Genomic DNA, 27617 nt, shown 5'->3' on the forward strand with positions numbered 1-27617 from the left:
TACTAACTTTAGCTGTTGCTTAAGAAATGTTACCTATTGTTAGCAACAGGCTTGAGCCAGTCAGCAAGAGGCAGAGAGGCCTGGTGTGGAAACCTCTGCACAGCCTGCACACCAGCCAGTCAGAGGCAGACCCTTCTTCCTCCAGGAGCGTGGCCTAATTCAGCTTTCTACTCTCATACTCTTCCTGAGAGCGTGTTCGTCCTGAAATAGACACTGAGGGACACACAAGGAAACTCCAAGTTATCCGTCGGCTGCAATCTTCATGACGTCAAGAACAGAGCCAACGGCCATTTGGCTTGGTGTGCTCCAGTCCAGTGTTTCTTTCATTTTTTCCACTTAACTGCTTGCTGTAGAACAGAACGAACTCTGCCTCAAGACCTAATGCAAACTTGAATATACTATCAGCATGGCATCCAGAAAGGTGTTTTGTGACACCACAAATCTTCCCCTGATCATGTTAGCAGCACAGATTGCCCAATTTGCAAAGCCCAAGACGAAACGATAATGCGGGCCCCTGTTCAAAAAAATGAGAGTTTGAAGATGGCTAGAGCACAGCATTAAAACCGAGGGAGAGTCAGGGTCCTCTTACAACCAGGGCCCTGTGCAACTGCACAGACCGCATGCCAGTGAAGCCTTCTTCTATCCCTGCCTTCTATCCCAGCTTGAGTAACTAAGGCAGAAAGACTAAAATTTAATATTGAGCCTGGCAGAAGTGTAATTTACAGCGTTAGAGGAAAATAAAATCCTGTAATGTAAGGATATATCCTCTTCATAGTATTATTTTAAGGGATGTGGATTATCCCTAAGATCATACAGTATGCTTGTATACTCACTTAGAAAATAAGTAAGCAACAGATTATTTCAAGTCCTTTATTCACTTACATAGTGGCTGGAGTCCTTATCATCCACCTTTCTTTTTTTGATGTCATTGGAAAATTCAGGCCCATTTCTGCGTTTATCTGTACCTCTTAGACTGTCTGGGACCAAGAGGGAATTACTCTGCAAGACAAAAAATTAATCAAAGATTTCTTCCCAGGTCTCTTTGTACACGTGAAAACCCAACCTGAATGTGATAGCTGTTTTAGAAAGGTGATACCTACACAGCCTTTCATTCCATTTAATTCATCTCATCTGAAGACTTGGCTGGCAAACACTTACAGAACTTTAAACACTCAGAAGAGAGACCCTGGCTATGCAATCAAACCATTCTTCAGGCCCTACTCACTTAAAATGTACTGTTAACTGTTAGAGAAATGGGAGCTGGCTGCTTATTCGAGGATGTGTTTTTATTCTTTTCCACCACAAGTTCCTGGTCAGGAACATGAATGGTCTATGAGTAAAATCTGAGGTTATTCTATCAGACCTACTCTGTGACGGCAAGAGTCAGTGTGTATTTCTTAAAAAAAAAAAAAAAGAAAAAAGAAAAAAGAAAAAAGCAAAGAAAAGGAAAAAAGCAAAGAAAATGGGTGGAATTAATAGCATGGTTTCCTAAAAGACAAATCAACACTTTCCACAGCTACAATGAAGAAACTCCTTTGAATTCTTTTAATTTATTGTTGAAAGTAAGAGTTGATGTTCCTCGCCAAAAGCACAGAAATTTAAGACCCAAAGAGGGAATTTCAGCCAGTGAATCAACAGCCAGGCCAGTTCCCACACATAAAAGCAGAAACAAGGACTAATCTTTTCCACAAACCACACAGGATACTTTCATTCGCATGTGCTTGAGTATGAACTGTTGACCCAAAGAAAAGAGGTATTTAGTTATTTGGGGGTCACATGGCATGATCTGACAGTCTGTCAATTCCCATCTCCTCTGGAGCTAAAGCATCAGAACTTGTTACAATGAGTTATTTTAAGTGCCGGATTAGCATATGCAAGGGGGCAATTTGTTCAGTGATGTGTTACTGCCTTGAATGCTGAGCGAGCTGTGCAAAAACCTTTCACAAAGCACAGATAACCCATTTCTGAAAGATGTTGGAGAACTAAGAAGGGGATGCCCCGGGCCAACAGACCATTGTTACCTTTCTCCAGCAAAATTTAAGAGAGAAGGGTCTGAGGAAAACCCTTACATTAGACCACCTCTAACACCACTGTATGTACCAGAAGCAAATCTTTTGCTCACATTTTTAACAACCATGAGTATTCATTCCTAACTAGCCTGCAGTAAACAGCCAGGTGGCTGGCTCTCAAAACTCTCCAGTGACAACTGTGGACCTCACCACAGGGGCATACACAGCTCAACCACATCCTGGAGAACCAGAAGGCAATCTGAAGCCTCTTTGCCACTTCAGAGAATGACTCTGACATGAGCTGAGCTTTTCATTTATGACTGCTCAAGCTACACAAATGCCAGGAGGCTTACTGAAAAACAGGGGGAAGGACCTATGCAATTCAATATAAAGAAGCTCAGAGTAATGTCTTTAGCACAGGATGGGGGGCTGAAAGGTGAGCTAGCTGGATCCCAGAACTAATTACTTGGCAAATGCTAAAAACAAACCCTTCCAAGGCAGACCCCCACCCCCTGACAAGATGCAGAGGCATAATAAAAGTTTTGCAAAGTGCTAACATGCACTCAGAAAAGCTGAGCCAAGGAGGGGAGTAACAGCTTGTGCTTAAGTATAAAAAGTGTACAAATACACTTGTGTTATAGACTGTATCAACCCCAAAGTCTCCTCTTCCAGACTTTGAGCAGATACATTTAAGGACTGGGCTATATCAATTGTATGTCTGCCCACGTACCCAGAAGCCTAGAGTTGGTGTCCACTGGCAACTTCAAAGTCTCTCATCAGAGTGTCACCTTTGTTACCCTTCTGCTGTACCTAGCACAGGGCAACCAAACCACTAAGCCATCCAAAGACAGCTTTTAATCATCTTATTTTTTTCATGATGTCAAGTGACATCATGATTAAATGGTATTATGAACATAAAAGTAAATGACACTCCTGGTACGAACAATAGAATTTTTGTTAGAAAAAAATAATAGCATTCCTATATCTAGACCTATACTGGAAGCATGTCAAGTTTTGAGGCCTTCCCGTCTATGTTTTAGAAGTTACTACTGTTAATTCCTGCTTGAGCAGCTTCAATGATGCTTACAACCTGAATGCATTTTTGAGAAAGCTCTGAAAAGTTCCTCTCAATTTGGACAGGGCTAGCAATTAGCACCCCTGCTTGTATGAAAATTGGCCCCACTCAAATGGCAGATTTAGACAAGTTACGAAACAAAACGTCTCATTGTACCCTTGGTGCTGTAAAACTGATTCAAAACAAGGCAGTGAAGAGTATGGGCTGGAAAGGCTGGAGAGCCACAGTTAGGAGCCAGGGGGTTCCTGGCTCACGCTGCAGCCCCACCAAAAACGGACCATTTTCTTTTGCCCTTGTCCCCATGAACCCAGTTTTCTGTGTGTAATTGCCCCTGACATCCTCCCAACAATGACGCTGCCTTCATTGTTGTTCTTGATTTAAGCGAATAGTTCCAGTCTAATGAACTTCACGACAGCAACAACCACCTTTTGGTTAACTACTGCCTAAGTGACCCCAAGCTTCATGGTTCCTACATTTGCTCCCCAGGAACACAACCAAAAGTGATTTCATGGGTATTACTTACTAGATGTCTCACATTACGGTAAATCTGTTTCTCTCATGCTGTGTTTTTCCCCATGCACCATCTAATGGCTCAGAGGTGGAGTGCAGTTGTTTTGATGGTCATTCTGAGCTATTTCATACATACTTTAAGTATGAAGGGATTATACCTGGGTACTGACTATCCTCTGGACCCTTCCAAATTCAGGGCTCTATCTGGATTTGTTAGATTTGGACTAGGATAAAAAGGTAAAATCACATTTCACACTAACAGTTAATCAACATTTAAGAAGAGGCTGTGGCAACAGAATAAAAACTGAGGCTGCTTCACTTTGTCATTATTTAAAAAGTCGTGCATTGTAAACACAGATCTGCCCAAAGTCAACACGCTCTTCCCATTAAGTCAAAGGACGATTATCCCCATAAGAGTGATTTCTAAGCTCAATTTCTGCACTTGAATACTTGTACCCAAATACTTGGCCCCAAATACTTACCACTTACAAGTCACACTAGCTATTTAGCCTATGAAGCTTAATTAACATTCTAATGGGCAGAATAATAATTATTATTATTCTAATAATGTGTGATATATACTGTATGCCTTCTCTGTTCCCCTCTTCTAAACACACAACACACACCCCGATTCACTCAGTCATTTGTCCACAATATCAAAAATGTGAACATAAAATAAAAAATGAACATTTCACAGCCTACTTTAAAATAACCCTGAAAATGACCCAAATTTCTACATTTGCTTTCATGAGCCCTACCATTTATAACCCAAGATTTACACACACACACACACAACTCAGCAGAGAACAAAACAGTCCAGGGACCCACTGGGCCAGTTTCACGTGGTGGTGACCACGGCTGATAGTAATCCCACAGACCCATTTACCACCACAGACCTCTCTTTCCTCGAGTCTCTTCCTAGAGTCCATATTTTGAAAGATTTTAATCTCCCAAACAGCACTCATCAAGTACAATTCCTTTTTCCAAGAGTTATTTGCCAAATAAATATTTAATCATGAATCAGTTTTTTTGATCAGCATGAGAACTAGTGTTACCACATTTGACTGACATACTCTAATTCCGGCCAAGAAGCTCAATGTTTTAGTTCACCTTGCAGCTGGTAAAATTTAAATATCTGCCAGAATTTTTCAAACACTATAATGATCAGGCAGACTTCTACAAAAAAATGTCCTCAGGGCTGGGATTTCCAGACTATATATATGTTTTCCTTTGTTTTAAAATTCCGTTAAGAACAAAACAAAAGCATCTTATTTACCTTAGATCTTCTATAAGAACTCAAAATTGGAGTTTTATGCAGCCCAGGGGGGATATTTAAATCTGAGCAAATCAAGATCAGGAAACACATTATGATTTCAAAACAAAAATTCTAAAACCATGATGATTTTCTGTGCCTTATGTGTTGCATGCGTGGGTATACAGCCAAGGAGAAGGATAAAGGGAGATACATATCCAACCCATCGCTCAGGAAAAATGAACACCCTGGAATACTCAGTAGCAGAGACATAAATAGAGTTCAGAAGACCTACTTGCCCAACTGGCACAACTTTCTCTGTTTTATGCTGAAACCATACATGAAATGAATACGTGAGATGCTTGGACAGAGAAAACATGCTCCACAAGAAGCGATGACCTCTCCCTCTTCAGAATAACCTGTGAGAACATAAAATCTCAGTGGGCCTCTTCACTGGGAACAGGAAAATTGTTCACTACGACTAATACGTGCTTCCTGAGGGTCACGTTTTGCACTACAAGTGATACGATGGTGCAGATCACTAATGAGAGCAAAGCACCTACTCAGAGAGAAAAGAAAAAGTAGCAGCAGATCTTCCAACATTACAACCAGTGTGCACTCCTCGAGTAGTTAAATCCAGAGCACATTTTCCCAATTGGTTGAACGTGTTTTGTAAAAACACACACCAGCAACATTCTCTGCTACAGTTCAATGGAATCACATTAACCAGACAGTTGGTAGAGAGTCCAAACCTAGTGGGTAGAAGTAGACAATATAGTCTCTTAAAATAAACTAAAAGCAAGCATTATTACACCATACCTTCATGAAAGAGCTTACCGTGTAAGCAGAAGAGTCTGTTAAACCTCAGAGAGCTTTCAGTCAAACAAAAGAAATGTCAAGATTTGGACTTAGTGTTTGGTGCCTTTATTCAGACCACTCAGGATACTGTTTTTATTTCATGCTCTCATTACCCACTCAAGACTAAGGTAGGACCCAGCTGCTTCAATATGCATAAAACCAGTCTTTAGAGACTTATTTTAATATTTTTACTTTTCTTTTAGCAATTTAACAGTAATAGTTGTTCATGTATGCTGAGATATTTTGGAAGGTAGACTCCAGAAAATATGAAAGAAATGAAGTTTAATGAAACATTACATTGTCAGTACTATCAAAACACTTGTTACAAAGCCTTCATATACCCCTCATCTACTCTGAAACCTCAAAGCAACCCTCCTACCTACCAAATCTCAGCCTTGGAGCCACCAGCCACAAATCTGAAAGGAAAAACCACCATGGATACAGCAAAGCTAGACAGGTTTCCCTAACGTGAAAATAATGTACATTATTCAAATAGATTTCTTTAGCTGCCATGCTGATTCCCCTAGGGAACTTTCTCCTCCCTGCAGGAAAAGTGTTTGTGTCAGAGGTACAGATTGGAAACTCATGACACCTCATTTATCCTCGGTTACACTGAGGCAGTGGGAACCTAATTTGCCAGCACACTCTACACTGACAATTAACTTCTCGGCGAACATTAAAACAATTAGGTGACGACGCACCCCGTCACATCTGTGTGCCTTCTCAACCAACACCTGGTACCAATTAAGTCATCACCCCATGCTGTACTTTTTGTTGCAGTCCAATTGGTCATACACGTATTCTGCCTGACATTTCGACAAATGTATTTACCTATAAAACTAACAAGATTCCCCCACTTTGTCAATGGCAAAAAAGTGGAAGGAAGTGGAGAGGTGTGGAAATGTGTCCACTTGGCAACCACATCACATCTCACAAGCCCTGGTGGTGAAGCGGTCCGCTGAAGGGTATACATCTATTTTTCATAGTTAAAATGCAAACTACAGAAAGAACCAATGTGTCCCTGATCTTGATCTAAGAACTCAGTGCTGTCGGATGCAGAAGGGGGACAGTCAGGAGGATTCCTGCAAAGGGATGCAGCCATGCAGGAGACAGACAAACCCAGTCTGTATTTGGACTGGAAGAGTATGTCAAAGTAATAACACGATGCCTTAGGCATCACCTTTTATGTCCCCAGCTTGCTCTCTACTCCCCTTCTCCAGGGAAAGCAAAATAAATAAAAGCTTAGGAGCTGACAATAAATATAATCACTTTAAAGGAATTTTTAAATGAACTCAGAATGCCTTCGTTCCTCTAATCAGGGCCTTGGTCACAGCAAAAATCAAATCCATACTTCAACCTTTTTATAAAAGCATGTTTTTGAAGGGCTACTTAGGGGTTACTGTTCTTTCTGCAGCCTCTAATGAGGTACGTTTGTTGCAAGACCAGGCCCTGAAACTACAAAGCGCTGGGTCAGGACCTGACTGCGACTTATTTGGACATCCAATGGCTCTTACACTCAGCTCTCCTTATCTGAGATAAACATGGGACATCGAGAGTTTGTTGCCTACTGCATTCCAGAGGGAATGAAAAGATTGTGGGGCCAAAATGAAAATAAAATTTAGGAAAACCAGCTCCAAATGATGGGCATCAAGTTATCTAATTACAGAATACAAACCAAGTCTAAAAAGGTTTTGGAGAAATAGTCTCTACCTGCTCTTGTTTGTTTTTTAGACTAAAGATGCCCTATATACAGTATAATCACAAGGAGATAAACCCTAAACATTCTCCAGTCCCACACAGGCTCCAATATCCACCTGGTGAGATACAGCATCCACAATAAACAGACAGCTCACCTGTTACAGGTACACACCACTACCACCAACCTAGAAACAACCGGGGCTTTCCTTTCTTCAGGGGGCCACCCTTCTCATGATAGTGATGGCAGTTTTCCCACAGGATCCATTTCTTTAAAGCACATGGCTTCAAATTCTATCAAAAGGGAAATCTGCTTAAGGAAACTTTAGTGTTTTCTACTGTGCCTAAATAATGAAATTTTAGGTGACTCACCTCAGTTTCATCCCTTATTTCCAGGCAATTCCTTGACATGCACCAGGTCAAGATAAAGTCATAAACACTTAGACAAAACTACCTTCTCCTAAGACCCATTTACGAGACGGTTTGATGGATGATTATCACGAGACTGACCAAGTTCATAAGAAGCTGATGTCAGTTTCATGGTCCTAACACACTAAGAAACACCGGTAACTGCCACCGTGTCACACAGGCCCTAATTTCCACAACTGCCTCACCCATTGTATTTGAAAAAGGCAAGGAAAGAAGTAACTTCATTGAGCATGACTAATAATGCATTTATTGTTTTGCTAGCAGGTACTCAGGGTGCCGGGGGGTGGGGGGATGTTCCCAAAGGCTTGCTATGTTACAACTGATGACGTGGTGTTTCTGGTTCCTCAACCCTGGCCCTGTGAGGCAGCCACCATCACCACTTTGTGGAGGAAGCCTGCCTGTGTGGTCCGAACTCCCCTGACATGTGCATTTGTCCAAGCAGGTGTTCTGTCTAACACCCCACCCCCACGCTGCCGTGCGCCCAAGAAACCACTGGGAGATGATGTGATGTACAAAAATAAAATTTCAGAAAAACACAAAGTTTTCTCCAAAGAAAGCTTCACACTTTATTTTCTCCTGTGCTCTCCAACATGCTGAGTGTCCTTTTGAGCAAAAAAGTGAAGTAACAGGTGGTCCTGAACTAGGATCTGGTCTTTCCCTACCTCGGCCAAGTAGCTAGGTGAGCAGAACAAGTAGAGAAGAAAAACAAAATAGATATACCATCTTATGTTAAACAGAGAGATGGCTGACGTAACTACTTTTAAGTAAGTTCTAAATACGAGACCAATAATTTTCGAAGCCAGTTACAGGAGTGAGAACACAGTCCCTCAGTGACATGATCTAATTCTCAACTGCCATTAACTAAGTAAATATGTGATAAGAGGCACCCAACCCTCTTTCAGCTTGGTGCCTTACTGATAAAATGGTAACCGTACCATGACGATCTCTAATATAGATGAACAGTACTTCAGACTTTTCTGGACCAGGAACCGCTTTTGAAAATTTAATGAAGAGTTATGACCTCTCCCCAGAATCTGGTGACAAGAATGCTGACCCAGAACACTACATGCAATTGTTAAGGGTTCAAGAACCCTCTGAAGCCCATCCATGAACTCTGCCTAAGTCCACAGACCCTCTGTGCTCTGGAATCTCTCCCAAATATCCCCTCCAAGTCCCCTCCCTTTTCTAAATGTTCCAAATAGTATCACATGGGTCAGGAACGTCAGTATTTTCATTCAAAAAATATTTGACTGCAACATTAAAAGATATCACTGCAAAATGACAACAAGTGAGCCAAACAGTGCTTGGCCCATAGTAAGTGCTCTGCAAGTATTTTTTTAAACTAATGAGTGTTTAAACACATATTCTATCCTATTTTCTTACTAGCCATACAACTTGTAGTCAAGTCTCTAATTCTAGGTCTTTCAAGTAGACTTAAGTGATATTCCCTTCGGCCAAAATTTAATGCAACTCATCTCTAATTCAAAGATCTGATGTGTTCATAGCTACCGAAATAACCTTTCTAGGTCACTTCATATTTCTTTGTTCAACAGTAAACAGCATTCTGACAGAAGGCTTATGTGAAAAACCACCACCACTACCAAGTTTTGCAAATTAGAAAAACACTAGTCAAATCTTAATTTATAAACAACTCAAACAGCAAAAGAAACCTCTTAAAGGTTACTGGCTTTATCCTTCATCCCTTTCAGAAACAAGCAACTTAAGATTTTGAGTCTCCATGTTTTCATTCTACTCTTAGTGTTTTCATTTCTTGGGTTTTACATTAAAACAGGTTATGTTAAGACTGTGTTCTTACCATAAACCTTAAACTAGCAAATGGAATTATTTTGTCACTAAAAATAAACAAACATGTCCTATAAACCAGTTCCAGACTTACAGATACAAATCCATACACATCCACATTCTTTCTGGATCTATGTAAGTTTCTGGTTTTTGCGCTTAATATAAACGTATGTTCACTACAGAAAGAAGAACAGAAAAATGTAAGACTAGAGGCCAGTCTGGAATTTTTCAGAGTAGGACCCTCAGCCTTATGACAGAGGTTTTCAGAGTCTGGTCCAAGAACTGGCCTGATGTTCCAAGACCCTTACACATCTCTTTTGAGGGCAAACTTTCTTCCTATAATACAACGTTTCACAACCAAAAGGATGCATAAGGTGATGAGAATCCAGCTATCCTCTTTTAAACCTGGCACTAAAGACATTTGCAAACGTATAAGATAAAACCACTCTTTCCACTACAACTGTTTTATTTTAGAAAATAGTTATTTTGTTAAATAATGTTAACACAAATTAAGTAGCTCTTTATCTGCTTAAGTGATTTTAAATGTGTTTTATGTCTAACCCAGCAAAATTTCAAAATATATAACCCACATAAACCAATCTTCTTTGGGATCATCAGTAATTTTAATTTACGGGTATAAAGATTCTGAGACCATAAGCACTGAACACCTCTACCCTGTACAACTGACCTTAACCCCTCATTGGGTGAAAAAACAAACAACAACAAAAAACAAGAGCATTAAAGAGCAATCAACTAACTTTATCTGCCAAGTAAATTCGACTTCATAATTCAAACCACTTTAGGTAAGTTCTGTAACATTTTAGGCTAATAGTACACATCATTTTATTACCTACCCACTGCTGCCCCTGTTCAATTTCACACAAAGTCTTAAGAGCTACTTATTTATATAACTGCAGCAAAATGCCATTTATGTGGACAGTAAACAATTTAATTCCTCTCTACAGACCTAATTAAATGTTTATGTTACAAATTAGTGTAGTTTTCCCATTTTGTATCGTCATCACCTAGAGTTATCTGTAACAATTAGGCAGGAAACACATTACATATTCTGAAAATACTCTGAATATTATAAAATATTCTGAAATTATCATTGTCAAAAATTTGATATGAAAAAAGGCAACATTCAAATAACACATTAAGTAACCATTTATTTTATATTATTTTACAGATTGCTTTATGCAACATATCTATATCCACATTTTGATTTGAACATTCACTGACTACTAACTCAACATGTGGACTTAAAAGCAAACCACAGCCCTGCCTGGTGTGGCTCAGTGGCTGAGTGCCGGCCTGTGAATCAAAGGGTCACTGGTTCAATTCCCAGTCAGGGCACACGCCTGGGTTACAGGCCAGGTTCCCAGAAGGGGGCACCGGAGAGGCAACCACACATTGATGTTCTCTCCCTCTTTCTCTCTTCCCTCTCTAAAAATAAATAAGTAAAATCTTAAAAAACATAAAAAAGCAAACTACAGCTGCCTGAAACTCAATAACTAGTTTGATCTTTTTTAAGGACATAGCTCATCATCCTTCCTCCATCCCACCCGCACTTCCATAATAAATTAAGTTCTTGTGTACATTTTTCAGTCAAAAATACAAACAGGAGATTAGACACATTCAAAAATAAACAAGGAGGTCTGAACACTGCCTCTACTAGCTTAAGCATGCAAACCTCCTCTTGTTCTTGCCACTCACTGGCATTTCAGAGGGGTACATGCCAAGGTACGCCTTCCATGACTGCCTGAACTGTTACTGAAACTTTCTACAGTCTACTTTTTATAGCACTTCAGTCTCTTTTCCTTGGTTCCTTGAGAAAGGCCTTATGCTAAGTGTGCCTATGAATCCCAAACTACAGGTGCACTTCCCATTCACCTTACGTATAGTAAACGCTCAATACATACATATGCAGTGATATATGGTGAAATAAAAAATTCAATCAATTAAAACCTACAGCAGACTAAAGGACACAGGTGGGCTCTCTCAACACCCGAGTCTCTTCTCTGGTCCAGAATTTGGTTTTCAATTTGATACTCTACTGAATGGACACGGCAGAAAAGACGATAATCTACAGGGACACTGAAACATCAAATATAAAGGCCACCTCCATAAATCAAAGTCAGTTTACCTGGGTGTGTACTTTGCAAGGAGGATATTTTATTCCCTAGCTATGTATTTTTTCTCTCCGCAACATTTTCCAGAGAAAACTTGTAATACCAAAATTTTTAAGCTAGCTACCCTCTCCTTTCACCATTATCCATTCTCCCCCAACACAGCCTGATGCATCAAGTATTCCAAGATTTGTTTCAAAAAGAATTTTTAAAGTCACTACTATTCTACACAGACAATGGAGGGGGAAAAAAACAAACTTTTCATAATGAAAAGAATTACACATCTTCCCTACAAACCCATAAAAAATTTTTTTCAGAATGATTTAAAAGTTCAGTATCTCATTTTTTTCCTGACCACAGTTAAAATTTAAGATGGTCAAAATAATGCCATATTCAAAAAGAAAGGCAAAAACCATACGTTATCAACTGAAAAGGGGCCAATTTCTCACTCCAGTTGATCATATCTGAGAGATGCATTTCAGATACAGATCTCCCCGCAGCTAACTGGCACATATATGCACAGATCAAACATGCATTATGCAAAATGGGAAAGATTTAGGCTGGTGAAAGGATGAACTCTCCAAGCACAGAACACCTGTCTGCTAGATTTGTTGTTTTTTTTTAAGAACTTAGACTCTCAGTTCTTTAGTCTAAAATAAATTTAAGTTCAAGTTCACTCTCCAAGGACAATTATGAAAAGAAAACTAGATATGGAAACCTAGCAACTAAGATGCATTTGCAGAGGATAATAAATGGTTCAGGTAGAAATAACACATTACTAACCAATTTCACATATGGATTGTGACCTCTTGCCTGTAAAACTGATTTAAGATAAAAATGAACACTCTTTTAAACTACAGGCAACCTAGACTCGAAATGTAACAGGAAACATTTTTTACGTGGGTCTGTGGCACACACAGATCACAGCAAACAGCTCTGCCCAAAAATCACATTGCTCTCATTTAACAAAAGTTTTATGAAAAAGACGGGGGCAGGAGAGAAGAGGAACAGTCTTATTTAAAAAAATAAAAATAAAAAACCTGGTACTGAGAGAGACAGGGAAGAATTTGTGCGTCTGTGCCTGTGTTTAAAGAAAGGCAGCTTGAGATGCATTGCAGGAAGGGGGGTGGGGGAGGTGTTGATGTGCAGCAGGCATTAGAGTACTTACTGTGCCCGGTTCTCTGTCTGCTCCCGAGGTTACCAAGAAACGCACAGACATGCCAGTTCAGACACAGAGGCAAGAACAGAAATAAAAAAAAGGGGGGAATAATTAGAACACAAGCCCCAAACAGTTTTAAAAATGGCTTTTATTTATATAAGTCATTGCACATTCCTAATACAGTGATTTCCTGAAAATTACAGTATTTTGTAAACATAAGATTTACAGTTTAACCATACACAAAGCCTATTTTTTTTATTTCTTGACAGAATAAATTACTTTTCTTCAAAAAATTAGTCAAGTGCAATTTTGCCCAATATTTAACGCATACTAGAATTAAAGCCTATGAAACTAAGTAGTAACAGATGCAATTATCAAACCTCTCATTTGAACACATTCACTTTCAAATTTAACTTCTTATTTCGCCCCATTTAACAACATTACTTTCTTTGAAAATTACCCAATTAAGCAGTTAACAGTTTTCCATAATATGGTACAGGCCACTGGCATTAACTAGGCAGTTGCCAAGATGTCAAGATGCCTGCAATCTAACGAGATCGAGAAATCTACAGATGCCCATGTTAAACCCTGAGAACTTCCAGGGTGAACTGTATTTCAGTGGCCAAGCTTTGCGACAGTTCCTCTTAGCTCATTGTTTGCTCTCTGAATAGGTTGGGGCTTTCTTTAGCGGTGCACACAACTTTGCAGCACTGTATGAGTGTGGGGACAAAGTCCTAATCTGGCTTGCCCGGCCTCTCACCTCTGTGGTGCTCTGCATCGTGGTGCTTCTTGTCATCTTTTATTGCCAAGTGAGACTGCCCACTCAGAGCACTAGACAGTGCCAGAAGGCCAGCACTGCCGCCCAAGGGCGGGATTCCAGGAGGCTGAAGTCCCGAAGGGTGAGGCGTTAGGGGGACTGGGGGTCCGTGGCCATGAGAAAGATGCTGAGCTTGCAACTGCTGCTGCTGTTGGTGGTGGTGAGGGAGGAGGAGGAGGAGGAGAAGGTAGTGGTGGGGGTGGTGGTGGCGGCGGCGTTGGCGGCATCCAGGGAAAAGTAGACACGACATGACAGGATGGAGGGGAACAGAACAGGAGGATGACATGCACACGAAGGGAGTGAAGAGAGAGACAGAGGGAGGAAAAGAGAAAAATATGTGATTAGTGTTTTCAGTTCATCAGAAGCTTTTACCTGATGAGTTGTACTCTTCCCAAAATAAAATCCTCAGATCTATACTGTCCTTTCTGGCATAACCAACCTCTGGGAATGTAGCTGTTCATTATCATCAGCAAGCCAAAGTTTGTAAGCAACTCTCATATTAGAGTTCTATCTCTATGTGCCTCAAGGGATGAAATCCAGTATGTTATTGGACCCCAGATGCCACAGATTCAAGACTCGTCCTGATTTCAGAAAGGGTAAAATTGGGGAAGCACAGGTATGCATCCTACAATGTAGTAATTGAGTAGTCATCAGTTACTAAGAGACTCCGTTTTACCCCAACATTCTTGCTTTAACTTACCACAAGGGTATGATGAAACAAAACCAAAATACTATCTCTCATTAACAGAACCCAAAAAGCAGGAACACCCAGCATTTCTTATGTACTCCACCTCCAAGGACTGTATGTCTTTATTTCATTAAGCCCTCACTGTTGAGTAGGTACTGACATTCCCATTTCACAAAAGGGACCAAGGTTGAAAGCAATGAGGAAATTGCAGAGGTCTCCCAGCAGGTGGGAAGGGAGTGGGGTCAATATGGGAACAGCTCTAATGGCTGCAATGGTCACTGTGCTACCGCATACAACGGGAGGTCACAGGGAGCCATGCACGTGACATATGGAAGAATCTTAGCTAAGGAGAAGCCTTGTTTACCCCTTACTTTTCCTGAGCTCCATGCCCCAAACCCAGTCCTTCAATGTCATAAGGAAAACAATGAGACCCAGAGAAGCCAACTACTTTGATGGGAAAACAGTCTCACCAGTCCTGTGGGACACCAGGCATGGTGACCCAAGTCCCCATTCCCAAATGCCATTGCTTCTACCGGTTAACCCATTCCAGAGATTATAAATCTCTTCATATTAAAAAGTATTATTGCTCTCATCTATTATATTTAAGAGTGTGTTGCAGACATGGAAAAGTATCCAAGAAATGGCCCTTGTACCATAAATCTGGCCGCTTTTCAGCTGTCCAACATAAAACTTGCTTTTGATGAGACACTAAAAACGATTAAAGCTCAATTTCTAAGGTGTAATGTTAGGAAATTCTTAAGATTCTGATTTGTGCTCACTTCCCTGGGACTCAGTTGCCCGTTTTATTTATTACCCCCCTGCGTGTACTGAATATATTAAATCTTCACTCCAGGATCTTCAGTAATTTCCACCTAGAATACTGATCTTTAATTGAATCCCAAACAAGCTCCCTGCCCTCAAGAGCAAGAGAAAGCAGCATCTTAAAAGCAGAAATCAGTGTCCAAAATAATTTTATAGTAAATCTTCAACTACTACTAGCATCTTTTTAAAAATGTTTAGGAGCCAATGTTCTCTCTAAACTTCCATTCCTTCCAAAAAGAGCACAGTTCTAATTAGAGGGAAATGGAAAAGGGGGCGAGGTCCGAGCAGACAGCATTAATAGCATTCTGGGAAAGTATTTATAAACTACTCATTCGCCATTTGAGATCATAATAACAATTTCTTTACACATAAAATCACCTTCCTGTCATCCAAAGACACTAATTCTTGCTCTGTCACCTTTTAAGAGCTCGGCAATAGCAAGACATAAAACTGAAGAAGCTGGCAGTGGCGTCGCGGTCCACTAGGCATGCTCATTAGCACTTAATTAGGAACTAGACACCTGCCATAAGAAATGCGCTTGCAGAAGGATGAGGACCAGGTCTGCCCTACCAGCAATTACTATCATTACTTGGAGAGTAAGAGCTATGTCCGGCTTCTGGGGGGGAAATGCAGTGATGCATACACAAGCAAGAGCAGCGGGGTAATTAAGCACAGCACTGATTAAAAGAAGATGAGAAAGGCTAAGCATAGGGGATGGCAGGAAACTACAGTGTTGAGAACACCACCCTACCACCCTCCCCGCACAGCCCCACTACCCCGAAAATCCAGAATCGAGTCACCAAAAGATGACTTCAGAGGTGGAATTTTACGTCAGAGCAGAGGCAAAATTTGGACATGCAAGGAAAACAACAGATTTCCTGCCAAACCCAAGTTAGTTTTTAGAAAAATGAATTGGAAAGTATTCTCTGATATGTTACTGAAAAGAAAGGTTACCTTACATAATAAAGGGGCTTTGCCCCTGCAGCTGAGAAGCAGATCTGTGTGGTCACACCCAACATTTAGGCTAACAACTCAACGGGGATATCCAAGAACCTAGCTTGCCATGGGCAGCTCCACTTCTACCCCTCTAAGGTTTTCCCCTTATAGAAATAGCTCACTGTCCATGATCAAAGTAAACTGGATTCCTACACCCTTAACTTGGCCATCTTGAAAGTTTCTTCTCTCTCTTTTTTTTTTTCAAAAGCAAAATCACATCAAAATGGAAGGCGTACTAGGTAGCAAAAAGATGGGTCCACTGTTGAAGATACTGTAAACCCAGGAAACATGGATCCATCAGTGTCTCACATTGACTTCTTTATCCTGCCAAATAAAGGTCCCAGATAGTATTTTTGTTTTCAGTATCTGGCCTCAGCTCAGAACACACGGGAGGCAGGGAGGGTGGTGCCATTTCACAGATGACAGAGTGGCTTGCCTTGGGGCTCACAGCCGGAAGGATGAATGCAAAGCTTTTGTTCCCTAGAACAGCATTTCTCCTGGGACCACAGCAGCCTAGTCATGTTCACAAAAGACCTCGTGTTTCTCCCTTTCCCAGGTAATGAGAACCTAAGGGTGTGCAACACTGCTGGCATACCATTGGACACTTACTGGGAGATAAACGCACCTGCACCATGCATTCTTAGCAGTGGCAGATGGTAATTTGTTCTTAGGTTTCTGATTCAAGAGAGCCAACTCTCCAGTTCCTGCTTCCCAATACCCTGTCCCTACACCTGAAAAAGGTATCTTTTGCTCCACCATTCTTCCAAGGAAACTTATAAAGGGGAATCAAGGCTAAACAGAGAAAGCTCTGGCTCGAGTCTCTCAGAATAAGGTTCTTATGAGGTAAGAAATGTTGTTTCTAAGGTAAAACATTTATTGAAAGGAACAGAGGGCCCACATCTTGGAGAGTGAAACAAGTCCAGAAGGGCAGCCCACCTGTCCCATGTGTCCTTGGAAAAACATTTTTTCTCAACAAGGCTTACTGAGACAGGCAACGCAGTGCCTATCACTTTTACCAAAGAAAAACCATGAATGCTGCTTAAGCATGTTTTAAAACCAAAGAACTACTGGCATTGCTATATGGCCAGAAAAAAAACCTAAAAATGAAAAACAACAACAAATAAACAAAAAACAATGGCTCTGCCAATTAGGAGAATTTGCATGCATCAGTCTCCTACAGACCCAAACCTGAGCTCATCACCAGGGAAAACTATAAAATGTGTCTCAACCTGACAGCTAGGGTAGGAAAACTTAACCATCTACCCACTTATTATAGTTTACACTAATTAGTAAACTTTTGCTCAAGTTAATGCCTATAAATTTATCCAGCACAGAATATAAGCAAAACAGTTAATAAGTCCATTAGAAAAGGCGTTTTTGATAAGCAATGGTGGCTTTTAGCTATACAGTTGGTAACTGAGACTATCAAGCTAGACCAGTGGGTTCTCAAACAGAGCAATTTGGACACTACCCTTTCCCCATCCCAGGGACATCTGCCAACGTCTACAGACATTCATGGCTGTCACAACTGGGGTCTCAGGGGATAGAGTGCTACTGGCAATCAATGGGTAGAGGGCCAAGAATACTGTTAAACATCCTATAATGCACAGGGCAGCCCCATACCACAGAGAATTATCAAACCCAAAATGTTAATAATGCTGAGATTGAGAAATTTGGGGCTAGATCTAAGCCGGAATTCTGTCCCATCACATTAGAATCCAGGTTCTCGAACACCCAGGAACTTGCCAAATTGTTGCTTAAAATATAAAAACACTTTCAACATTCAATTGTTCACTTTCCTTTTATCACCATTGAATACCTTACCAAAACTGAAAAAAAAAAAAGAGCATTTACTTCCTAGAGCTGATACCACTAACAATTTCAAAACAAAACAAACAAAAAAACTTCCTATTTTAAAAAATACCTACACAGGTAACTTTTACATATTAGTGTTTCTGGTGCATTACCAAAAGGTTTAGGTTGGGGGTGAGGTAATGTGATGAATGTACTTTTTCTCACCCAAACAATCTGAACAGGCTGAGAGCGAAACAAAACAAACACCAAACCCTGAGTATTATAATGATACTGAAAACCACAAGGAATAAAGTAACCTCATCCATGTCAAACAACAGCCACACATTTAGAATTTTAATTCACCTTCTACCTAGAGCAGCCTGGGTCAATTACATTACTATAGTGAAACTGACTTTACTGTTTACACTCAGAGCTTCAATGTGATAGTGTAGTGTTTCTATGTTTTTGTTCTCAGCCAGGTGTAGCACATGCTTGCTTCATCATCAGAGCTGCCTATGCAGCTGGAAAAGACACCAGAATGCAAGTGAAGGCCAATGCCAACCTCGCCCTCACTAGAGGCTAAGTTCAACCACTGAATCGACTTGAATTCAATCCCATTTATAATATCAGGAAAAACTGCATCACAGAGATCACAAACTGAACCCAATCCGAACTAAAACTTTGTCCCAAAATAACATCTCTAAAGCTAAAAGTGTGACAGTAAGTAGCATTTATAGCACTTGGCATTTAAACACTTTTAAAGGGGAAAAAATGTGAAAAGTAGTATTTGTTGACAGTTCTCTCCAAATCACTCTTACTTGATTTCTATTTCCCTGTTCTTTAAAACACTCAATTCTTATCTTGGGAGAGTGCAGAAAAAGAAAATTGCTGTGCCGCAGTAAACAAGTGGGAGAGTGGGGAAGAGCTGTGTGGCAGCAGGAAAATCAAGGACACTGCTGCAGGAGTTACCTGAAAACCTCCCATTATGTGAATGGCCTCTTGCGTGAAGAGGGGCAAGGGTGGTAAACAAGCAGAAACTGCTTTCTGGGGCCAAGAATTCTCAAGACACTTGAAGACAATTAAAAAAAAAAACAACCCACAACAATCCTTTGAGAGGCCCCATCTCAATAGAGCAGTAGTGCACAGAGAATGACACACAGAGAAAAAATGATGGCCTATGTGTAGGCAGGCAACAGGATGAAGGCCTAAACTTCTGCAAAGCAATGCCCTCATCTTCATTCCTTTTGCATTGTGGCTAATCCACACAGGCCAACTCAGCCCTCATCACTTGCTCATCCCACCTGCCCTAAATGACTGTTATAGGTGTGACAGGGACCAGAACCCTGGGACTTAAGAGGCCAGAATTACAGTAAGTTTTAAAAAGTCATGTTTGTTTAGGCAGAGTCACTTACAAAACCACGTCATGTTTTAGTGAAAAAATTTTCAACATCATTAGCCACCAAGGACATGCAAATCAAAACCACAAATAGGAAACCACTATATGCCCACTAGGATGGCTAGAATCAAAAAGATGGACAGTAACAAGTGTTGACGAAGATGTAAAGAAACTGGAGTTCTCATCTACTACTTTGGAAAATAGTCTGGCCATTGTTCAAAAAGTTAAACACAGAGTTACCATATGACCCAACAATTCCACTCCTAGGTAGAGATCCAAGAGAAATTGTGTCCACACAAAAACTTGTACACAAATACTAGTAGCAGTAGTCAAAAAGGTGGAAAAAAACCTCAACATCCACCAACTGATGAGTGGATCAAAAAATGTGGTATATACTGCCTAAGCTGGTGTGGCTCAGTTGGTTGGAGCGTCATCCCATAACCAGAGTTGCGGGTTCAATTTCTGATCAGGGCACATATCTAAGTTGCAGATCTGATCCCTGAACCCAGCGCCTACAATCCTAGTCCAGGTGTATATGGGAGGCAACCAATCAATGCTTCTTTCTCGCATCAATGTTTCACTCTCTCCCTTCCTGTCTCTCTAAAAGCAATGAAACAGTGTCCTCAGGTGAGGTTAAAAATAATAATAAAAAAGTAGATATTGATGCAATGGAATATCATTCATCTATAAAAAGGATTGAAGTACATGCTACAACATGAATAAGCTCTGAAAACATTATGCCATGTGAGAGAAGCCAGACACAAAAGGCCGCATGTTACATGATTGCATTTATATGAAATGTTCAGAATAGACAAATCCAGAGGCAGGATGACCAAGTGACTGCAGAGACTGAGAGGAAGCAGGGCAAGAAGACTGACTGATAGTGGGGATATGGGATTTCTTTTTGTAGTGTTACAAATGTTTTAGAATTAGGTAGTGATGATGGTTGTACAAGAATATACTAAAATACACGAAGCTATATGCCTTTAAAAGGGTGAATTTTATAGTATATAAATTATAAGTAATTTTTTTAAAATACACATAGATATAACTCATAAAATTGGGTACTCTATACTTTCTTAAAGAGAGAAAAAAGTATGCTTTCTCCAAGGAATCAAGTATAAATCATATAAAAAAATGTGTGGGGACATTTAAGAGTAAACAATGCTTCAACAAATTCTCTAATAACTAAAAAACACTCTGACTACTCAGAAGAACCTAGGCACTCAAGCCAAACCTTGCATTGTCAGACACCTAGCTGTACTCTCAGTAAAATCTAACTTAAACCAAAGGAGAAGTAAGGTGTACAAAAAGATTTCTTTGCAATATTGCTCATACCCTCTGGAAAATTAATAAAAGGGCTGGACTACTAGAATTTAAATGGACAGCATGTAACCAAATACAAGTTAGTGGAGCTAGAAGATCCTTGTTTGTTGTAGCCATTTCGTTTTCTCTTCTAGGTAGCAGGCTATGCATTATGCTCCTAGGGCGAATTTGTTTTATAAAGAAACTTACAGCTGGGTTATTGATGGGCTTTCCAGGGATTAACAGCATACTCATAAGAATAAGAGGCTAACCTCATCCTCTTAAACTTCACACACTGCAATCTTATAGACAGCTGACAGCTACAGCCAGAGGAGAAAAATAATCCAACATTTTGCTAATCCTTAAACCAATCATCTCATGCAACAATGGAAGCCCTTTAGGTCTACAACTCAATCTCTTAAGGAGAGAAAGGCTCCTGCTTACAGACACATCAGGCGTTTATACTCACAGCCATCCTCTACACAAACAAACATGGCCAGACATCGCAAAATACCCTACACTTATTCCATGCTAAGTTATTTTAAAATGAAGAGCATGACAAATTTGCCTATGAAGTAGAAATATACTGGGCTGGCTGGCCAAAAAGTTTGTTTAGTTTTTTCTGTAAAATATAAGATACATTTTTCATTTTCACCAATAACTACTGATTTGGATATTTTGAGTATGTTAGCTATCTCCTCTGTGGTTTAACATGGACTGTTCTCAATTAATGTCTCAATTTGATTGGTATCAACTTCAAATGGTCTACCCTACCACAGAGCATCACCCAGCAAGAAATCTCCAGCATGACACTTAACAAACCACTTTTGACACATTCGATCAGTCACAGCACCTTCTCCATATACTGCACAAATCTTTTTTTTTGCTTTCGGGTGTGCTTTTATGCTGAAAATGTTGCATATTTTTTCCCATCTTCAATATTAGGGTGGCTATACAGAAATTCACCAATTTTGTTGCTGTTTTTTTTTTAATGCATGCTGAAATAACTGTTAGAATACAATCTAGCAAAATTATTTCCAATTAAGTTAAAGGCAACTAAGCACTACTACAGCCATCTTACAGACAAAACTTAACAAACTTTTTGATCAACCCAATACAAATCTGACCAATAAATGGAGCCCCAAACCTGAGCTCCATTGGCTTTGACATAAGTTTTATTCATGGAAAATAAGTCAAACTATATCCAAATAGGTGAGAAAGGAAAAAAAACAAAGTTACCCACATCGACCCCAAATTTCTTGAGTTCCTGAAGCTCACAGGCAATTGCTGTAAGAAACTGTTCAACTTCTTATATCCACAGTTAGCACTGCGGCAGCTATCAGAAATCCGGCATTTCACAGTATGGGAAAGAAAACCCCCACTGGTCATCCGGACACCTCTTCCTTCCAATTCCATCACAGTGACCCCTGCCACCACCCAGTGGCAACAAAGGCCTTGTTCCCTCCTCTCCTCTTTATGGTAAGGAAGCCAATGATGTCTTTTCCTCACATTTTTGCTTCTCAATTCTCTCTACATCTGTTCCAAAAGTTAACTTTATATCTTTGGTTTTGCACTTTGAGTTTGTTCATCAGAAGTTAAATGGTGATGACTTTCCATCGCTGTATCTTTATTAAAGGACATTCATGCACGACAACATAAAGGCAGGAACAGAGCATCTGGCTGGGTCTAATCTCAAACACTAGCTTCCATGTAACCACTAGAGAAGACAAAGGAGGAAGTGACCCGCTGCTTGGAGCAGTTGTTCCTCAAAGGATGCTTGCCCAACTAGACACACAGATCTGCTCCAGACACTTAGAGAAACCAAGCAGACAAAACTGCAGTTCAAGATGTCAGGACCACATGCTGGGTGAAGGCTGCCCACCAGGGTCTTATCCCCACAAAAATCATGCAAGCTACATGATACTATCCCTCTACAGATGGGGCACTGATAGAGGTGAACTGGCCAGACAAGGTGTCACAAAGCCAGAAAGTTGAAGCACCAAGTGTCCTAGAGACTTGTTTAGAAACAAATATACAACCATGCAACTGTTACCTTGAAAGAAGAAAATTGCACTCCACTACTTACTTTTTAATCAAAACCCAACCATTTTCCCTAAGGGGGGTGGGGGGGGGTGGGAACTGGCTGAGAAGGACCAGGAAACCTCCTGGGTGATGGAAACACTGCACAGAGAGCAGTGTGGTTGCAGGGGTGTGCATACACCCAAAGAGGCAAAACTGTACACGTGAGATCTATGCATTTCACTACACACAAATTACCCCTCAATTCAAAAAGAAAATCTGTGTGTGCATATATATGCACATCTAAATTTATATATGATATCTATTAATTATGACATGTAAACCAGATAAAAAGATAGGTGGAATCCCAAATTCAGCTTCAATTAATTACTTAGGATCAGAGCAGGAAGAAGAGAGCTCTTAGTCCTAAACTCCCCAAAACGGTGGGGAGCGATCTCAAAGGGCCCTTCTGTCAATTTTTCTCTGACTTCACGTCGTCATTAACTATTCCACAAATTGTTAAATCATTTCGCCATCTATTTTAAGCATTTTTAACAATTCTAGAATTTTTTCTAAAAAATCTTTGAGAGATGCTGCTTAAATTGTAGAGATTACCCTGAGATAGATAGATAGATAGATAGATAGATAGATAGATAGATATAATCTCTGCCTGAGTAGCTCAGTTGGCTAGAGTATCATCCTCATACACCAAGGTTGTGGGTTCAATCCCTGGTCAGGGCACATGCAAAAAGCAACCAATGAATGCATAAAGAAATGGAACAACAAATCGATGTTCTTCTCTCTCTCCCTCCCCCCTCCTTCTAAAATCAGTCAGTAAATTTAAAAACTTCAAGGTCTCAAATGAGTATGTTCCCTTTGCACAATGAATTTGTTTCTAAAGCACAAGTCAGCTGTGTCAAAACAAATAAACCCTGTGTCTATGAATATCTCTACATTATTAAATACTCTATTGTTATAAGTATATAACATGCTTAATAGCCAAAGAGCTTATGAAAAGCAAAATTCAAAGAGTACGGCTGCAGTTACTATTCTGTTGATTATCAACTTGCTATTAGTGGAAGTTATTTTTTAAAATGTTAAATAAAAGCATTTCAATAATTTCTCCAAGCATCAACTATCTAAGGAACTCATTTTTCTTACAAACCATAGTTGAAGGCAGGTACTGGTGGAAAAGATTTAAAATTCAGTTTTTCCATTAGAAGAACAACTTTTCTATGCTGGTGAGAAATGGGCACCATTAATTCACTCAACAAGGATGGAAAAAATATATCCTCTCTCTTCCTCCTAAAAGAGCATCCATAGTTGGAGGACACAAGCTAAATATGCCTAGAAGCTTGGTGTCCTTGGGAATACTTAACTTTCTCCAGGTTTGCTAAAGAGAAATATCTTTAGCCCTGTCAAGCAAGCAGTGAGCTCCTTGATTGTACCTTAAAGGGAATGAGAATGTTTCGGCTCATTTGCATTTTAAAGGGTACTCTTTCATGATCTTTCACACTTGTAATAGATGTCTAAACCGTTAAATTACTATTTCTTTTCTTAGCCTGAAAGTCGATGCAGATGAAGAGCGTGGCCTCTCCCATTGTTCTTTACCCCAAATCGGTCCCTGAACAATACTGACAGCTGCTATCAAACCGGGCTGCATTTACTCTGCGCGCAGCTGCTGCTTGTAGGAACAGACAGCCTCCTGGAACCTCCTCCTCTCTGGGGAGACAGGTTGACACACTGCATGTTCAATGAAGGGGTTCAAAGGTCCACTGAATTGTCAACCCAATTTTATGCTACTTCGATTTTCCAGGACGCACGCAATTCCTTTCAAGCAAAAATCAAGCATATGCCAGTGCATGAAACTCATAGTGTGGGATAATTATTGACCACCACGAACTTTAAAAGTGCCTGACACAAATTAATATACTGATTCAAAAATTACAATTATAAAAACCACACATGCCAGTATGCTGAAGACATGCAATTGGCATTGAGTCTTGTGCTGGGCCCAATTCACTGATTTGGGTTATTGTTGCTAGCTAGCAGAGCTAATCTGCCTTTCTAATCTCCACAACATGTTTCCTGGACTAAAGCCATTCATAAAATTAGCGATTCATCTGCCCTTCTAAAACTACCTGCTATTTTTGTTTTCTGATTCTGCTCAAAATGAGTATTACCTATCAACATCTGGTCAATACAATTTCCTCCTTTCTAAAATGTGTCCGACTGGGCAGTGCCTTTGAGAATTAAAAATAAACGTTTTGCCATCAAGAAACAATATGTAAAAATTTTGAACCCATCAGAAAACAAACATGTTCCACAAAGTTTAGCTGGGTACTTGAGAACTGCTTTGCATATGTTTTCTTTTAATCAAAACAGGCTTTTCCAACCTCATTCATTAGGGTTAAAAAATTCTGTGCTCAAGCTACAAGTACAATTTGCTATTAGTCTTTGCTAATCAAACACGGTACATGCAAAAGTACCAGTGAATATTTGATTTGATCTCTGAAATAAAGCAATTCATTACACAAGAAAAGGGTACAGAAGGCAGCAGACAAATGCAGATGTAATTGTGTTTTTTGTTGAATGTGATTAGAGAGCCCACTAAGTAACAGTCAAAAATGTGATACTAAAGGGGGAGAAATGCAGAGCCTGGACCTGGGGGGAGTAGGAGAAGGGGAGAATTGTTTATGCAGAGCTAAGCTGTCAAGTGTAATAAAGCAGCTTGAATAAAATTTAAGCTGAAAATCCACTGAAGCTCCCCATTTCAGGGAGGAAAAAGCTATTAAAAGGAAATGAAGGTCACCCTCCCAGTTTATTTCACCTAATTGACTGCCAATAGCTTACCACAGGCAACCCGACTGCAGATCTGCAATTGAGAAACTGATGAAAGGAGAGTTTTCAAGCTGAGGCTCATTCTTTAATCCTCCTTGGCTCTTATGTTTTTTCTCCATCTCCAGTTGGGATGTAATTTTAAACCCTGATGGATTAACTGGTTCCATTGTCTGTGGCCGTCATTGGACTATAGCACTCTTAATCCGTACAGCAGCATGTCTAATTATCATTACAAAGTGTCTGAGAGAACTATAAAGACCAGCAGGGCATCTTCTCACAAGCAATTAACATAAATTGATAAATGAGTGATTTGAATCTGCTCAAGGCACTCACATATGAATAAAATCAGAAAGGACTGTCCCTTGTTTCAGCTACTTTCACTTAGTCTGGAAAGGCAGAAAACCTGAGAACCATCCTGGATACTAAAGGGAGGGGGCGGGAGTGAACTCATGCAGGGGATGGACCACAGGGTTCACCAGGCTCATTAATGCTGAGTAAATGACTTGTGATTGACAACCCGTCGACAGCAAGGAACACTAACTGAACTCAACATCGGAGAGCAGAAACCTGGTGAAAGGCTAGAGGGCACTAGGGCAGACAATTATCACTTCTTCAACAGCAAGACAGAGAGTTCTTTTCATTGGGGTACCACTTAAAACTTCATGAAAGAGGCACAAGAAAGAAAGACCAAATAGTTATATAGGTTCCAATACCCTAGGAAAGCAAAAGGCAAGAGCAAAACCAGCAAAATGAAATGGTCATCATGAGACATGTCTTGACCTCACTGTGATCTAAAGTTATAGCACAGAATAAACAAGAGTTTAAAAATCTAATTTAAACCTGTTTTTAAAACTGGCTTTTGGAGCAAAGATGGTTAAATGTCACAGGATAAATGGTATTTATTTTCCCATTAAAATGTAGATTGATTTTTCTTCTCCTTCTATAAATGTTTCTCCTATCATCTCCTTTACACTAATCTCTCTTCCCCTATACACCTCAGCCATAACTGAAGCCCCTCTCCCTCCCGCCTTTATCAAATGGGTGAATGTTAAGCTATACAATATTTTAGATACACAGATTAAGCCATCAAATTAGTAAGAAATGAAAGCTGGTTATACACACTGTAGGAGGTAGACCTGGTAGGCCACGTACCCCGATGATGGCATTCAACTCTGCCATGGTCACCTGTTTGGCACGTTCGACAGCCTGCGCCACCTGTTGTTGGTGCTTTGAAAACAATGAGAAGAAAGTGTTAGCAAGGCACTGTACCTTCCAATCATAACAACAAAAAGACAAATCCCACATACAATGCATATTGTAGTATATGGATTTATATGCAAAGTTTCCCCAGCACACATTTCATACAGGTAGAAAAGGGAAAGAAAAACAGAACAGTACTTCCCTTGTTTCTAACTAACACCAGTCACCACTAAACTTCTGATGGCAAAATTAGACTTGGAATAGTAGAAAGTCAAAAAGGACATCTAAAATGGTAACCTGAAGCTTCAGAAAATAAACAGTATGGAATGTGGAAGATGACCCTGGTTTGCAGAAGGGGTTCTGATAAGTTTGAGCAAGTAAACTTCACAGCCGTTTTACAATGCCCACTTCGATACTTAAAATTTAAACATTAAATCTTCTATCACTTCTCTGGGCAACAAATCTCAGCCCACAAGTAGTTTTTGCAAACTCTGGGAAATCCTCTCCGTTAGCATTTAGATATTTCACGCCCCCTACACAAAGGAAAGGAAGGCACCCACGCTTAGCCCACAGACTGGAAATGCTCTGCACACCTCCCAACTCCCACCATTGAAGAAAAGAAAGCCACACTGGTGCTTTGCGGGGCATGAGACAGATTGCAGCAGAGACCAGGATTACCAAAGTCTAACAAACACCACGATTCAAAAGGCCAACAAATCTAAACTGTAACATCAAGTAAAAGTTGTGCTGAATCAAGTGAAAGTTATGCTGAACAAGGCTGCTATAATAGCAGAGATGGCCCTATGCAGCACAGAGCAGT

At 40.1% G+C, this 27617-nt stretch overlaps 1 protein-coding gene across 3 annotated transcripts in view; it reads right to left on the reverse strand.

Annotated features, from left to right (window-relative positions):
• Nucleotides 1–27617, reverse strand: part of TLE1 (TLE family member 1, transcriptional corepressor) — an 83222-nt gene that overhangs the window by 28431 nt on the left and 27174 nt on the right. The window contains exons 6-9 of one of the 3 annotated variants that reach the window (XM_028507105.2): nucleotides 26750–26824; nucleotides 13680–13884; nucleotides 12929–12945; nucleotides 883–999 (exon numbers count right to left, since the gene is read on the reverse strand). In XM_028507105.2, the coding sequence (XP_028362906.1) occupies nucleotides 883–999; nucleotides 12929–12945; nucleotides 13680–13884; nucleotides 26750–26824 (414 nt within the window). Of the gene's footprint in view, nucleotides 1–882; nucleotides 1000–12928; nucleotides 12946–13679; nucleotides 13885–26719; nucleotides 26825–27617 lie in introns of all 3 variants that reach the window. The other 2 variants (XM_028507090.2, XM_036021773.1) reach the window with 2 other exon arrangements.

Source organism: Phyllostomus discolor, chromosome 3 (assembly GCF_004126475.2).
Source record: "Phyllostomus discolor isolate MPI-MPIP mPhyDis1 chromosome 3, mPhyDis1.pri.v3, whole genome shotgun sequence".
Classification (NCBI taxonomy): Eukaryota; Metazoa; Chordata; class Mammalia; order Chiroptera; family Phyllostomidae; genus Phyllostomus; species Phyllostomus discolor.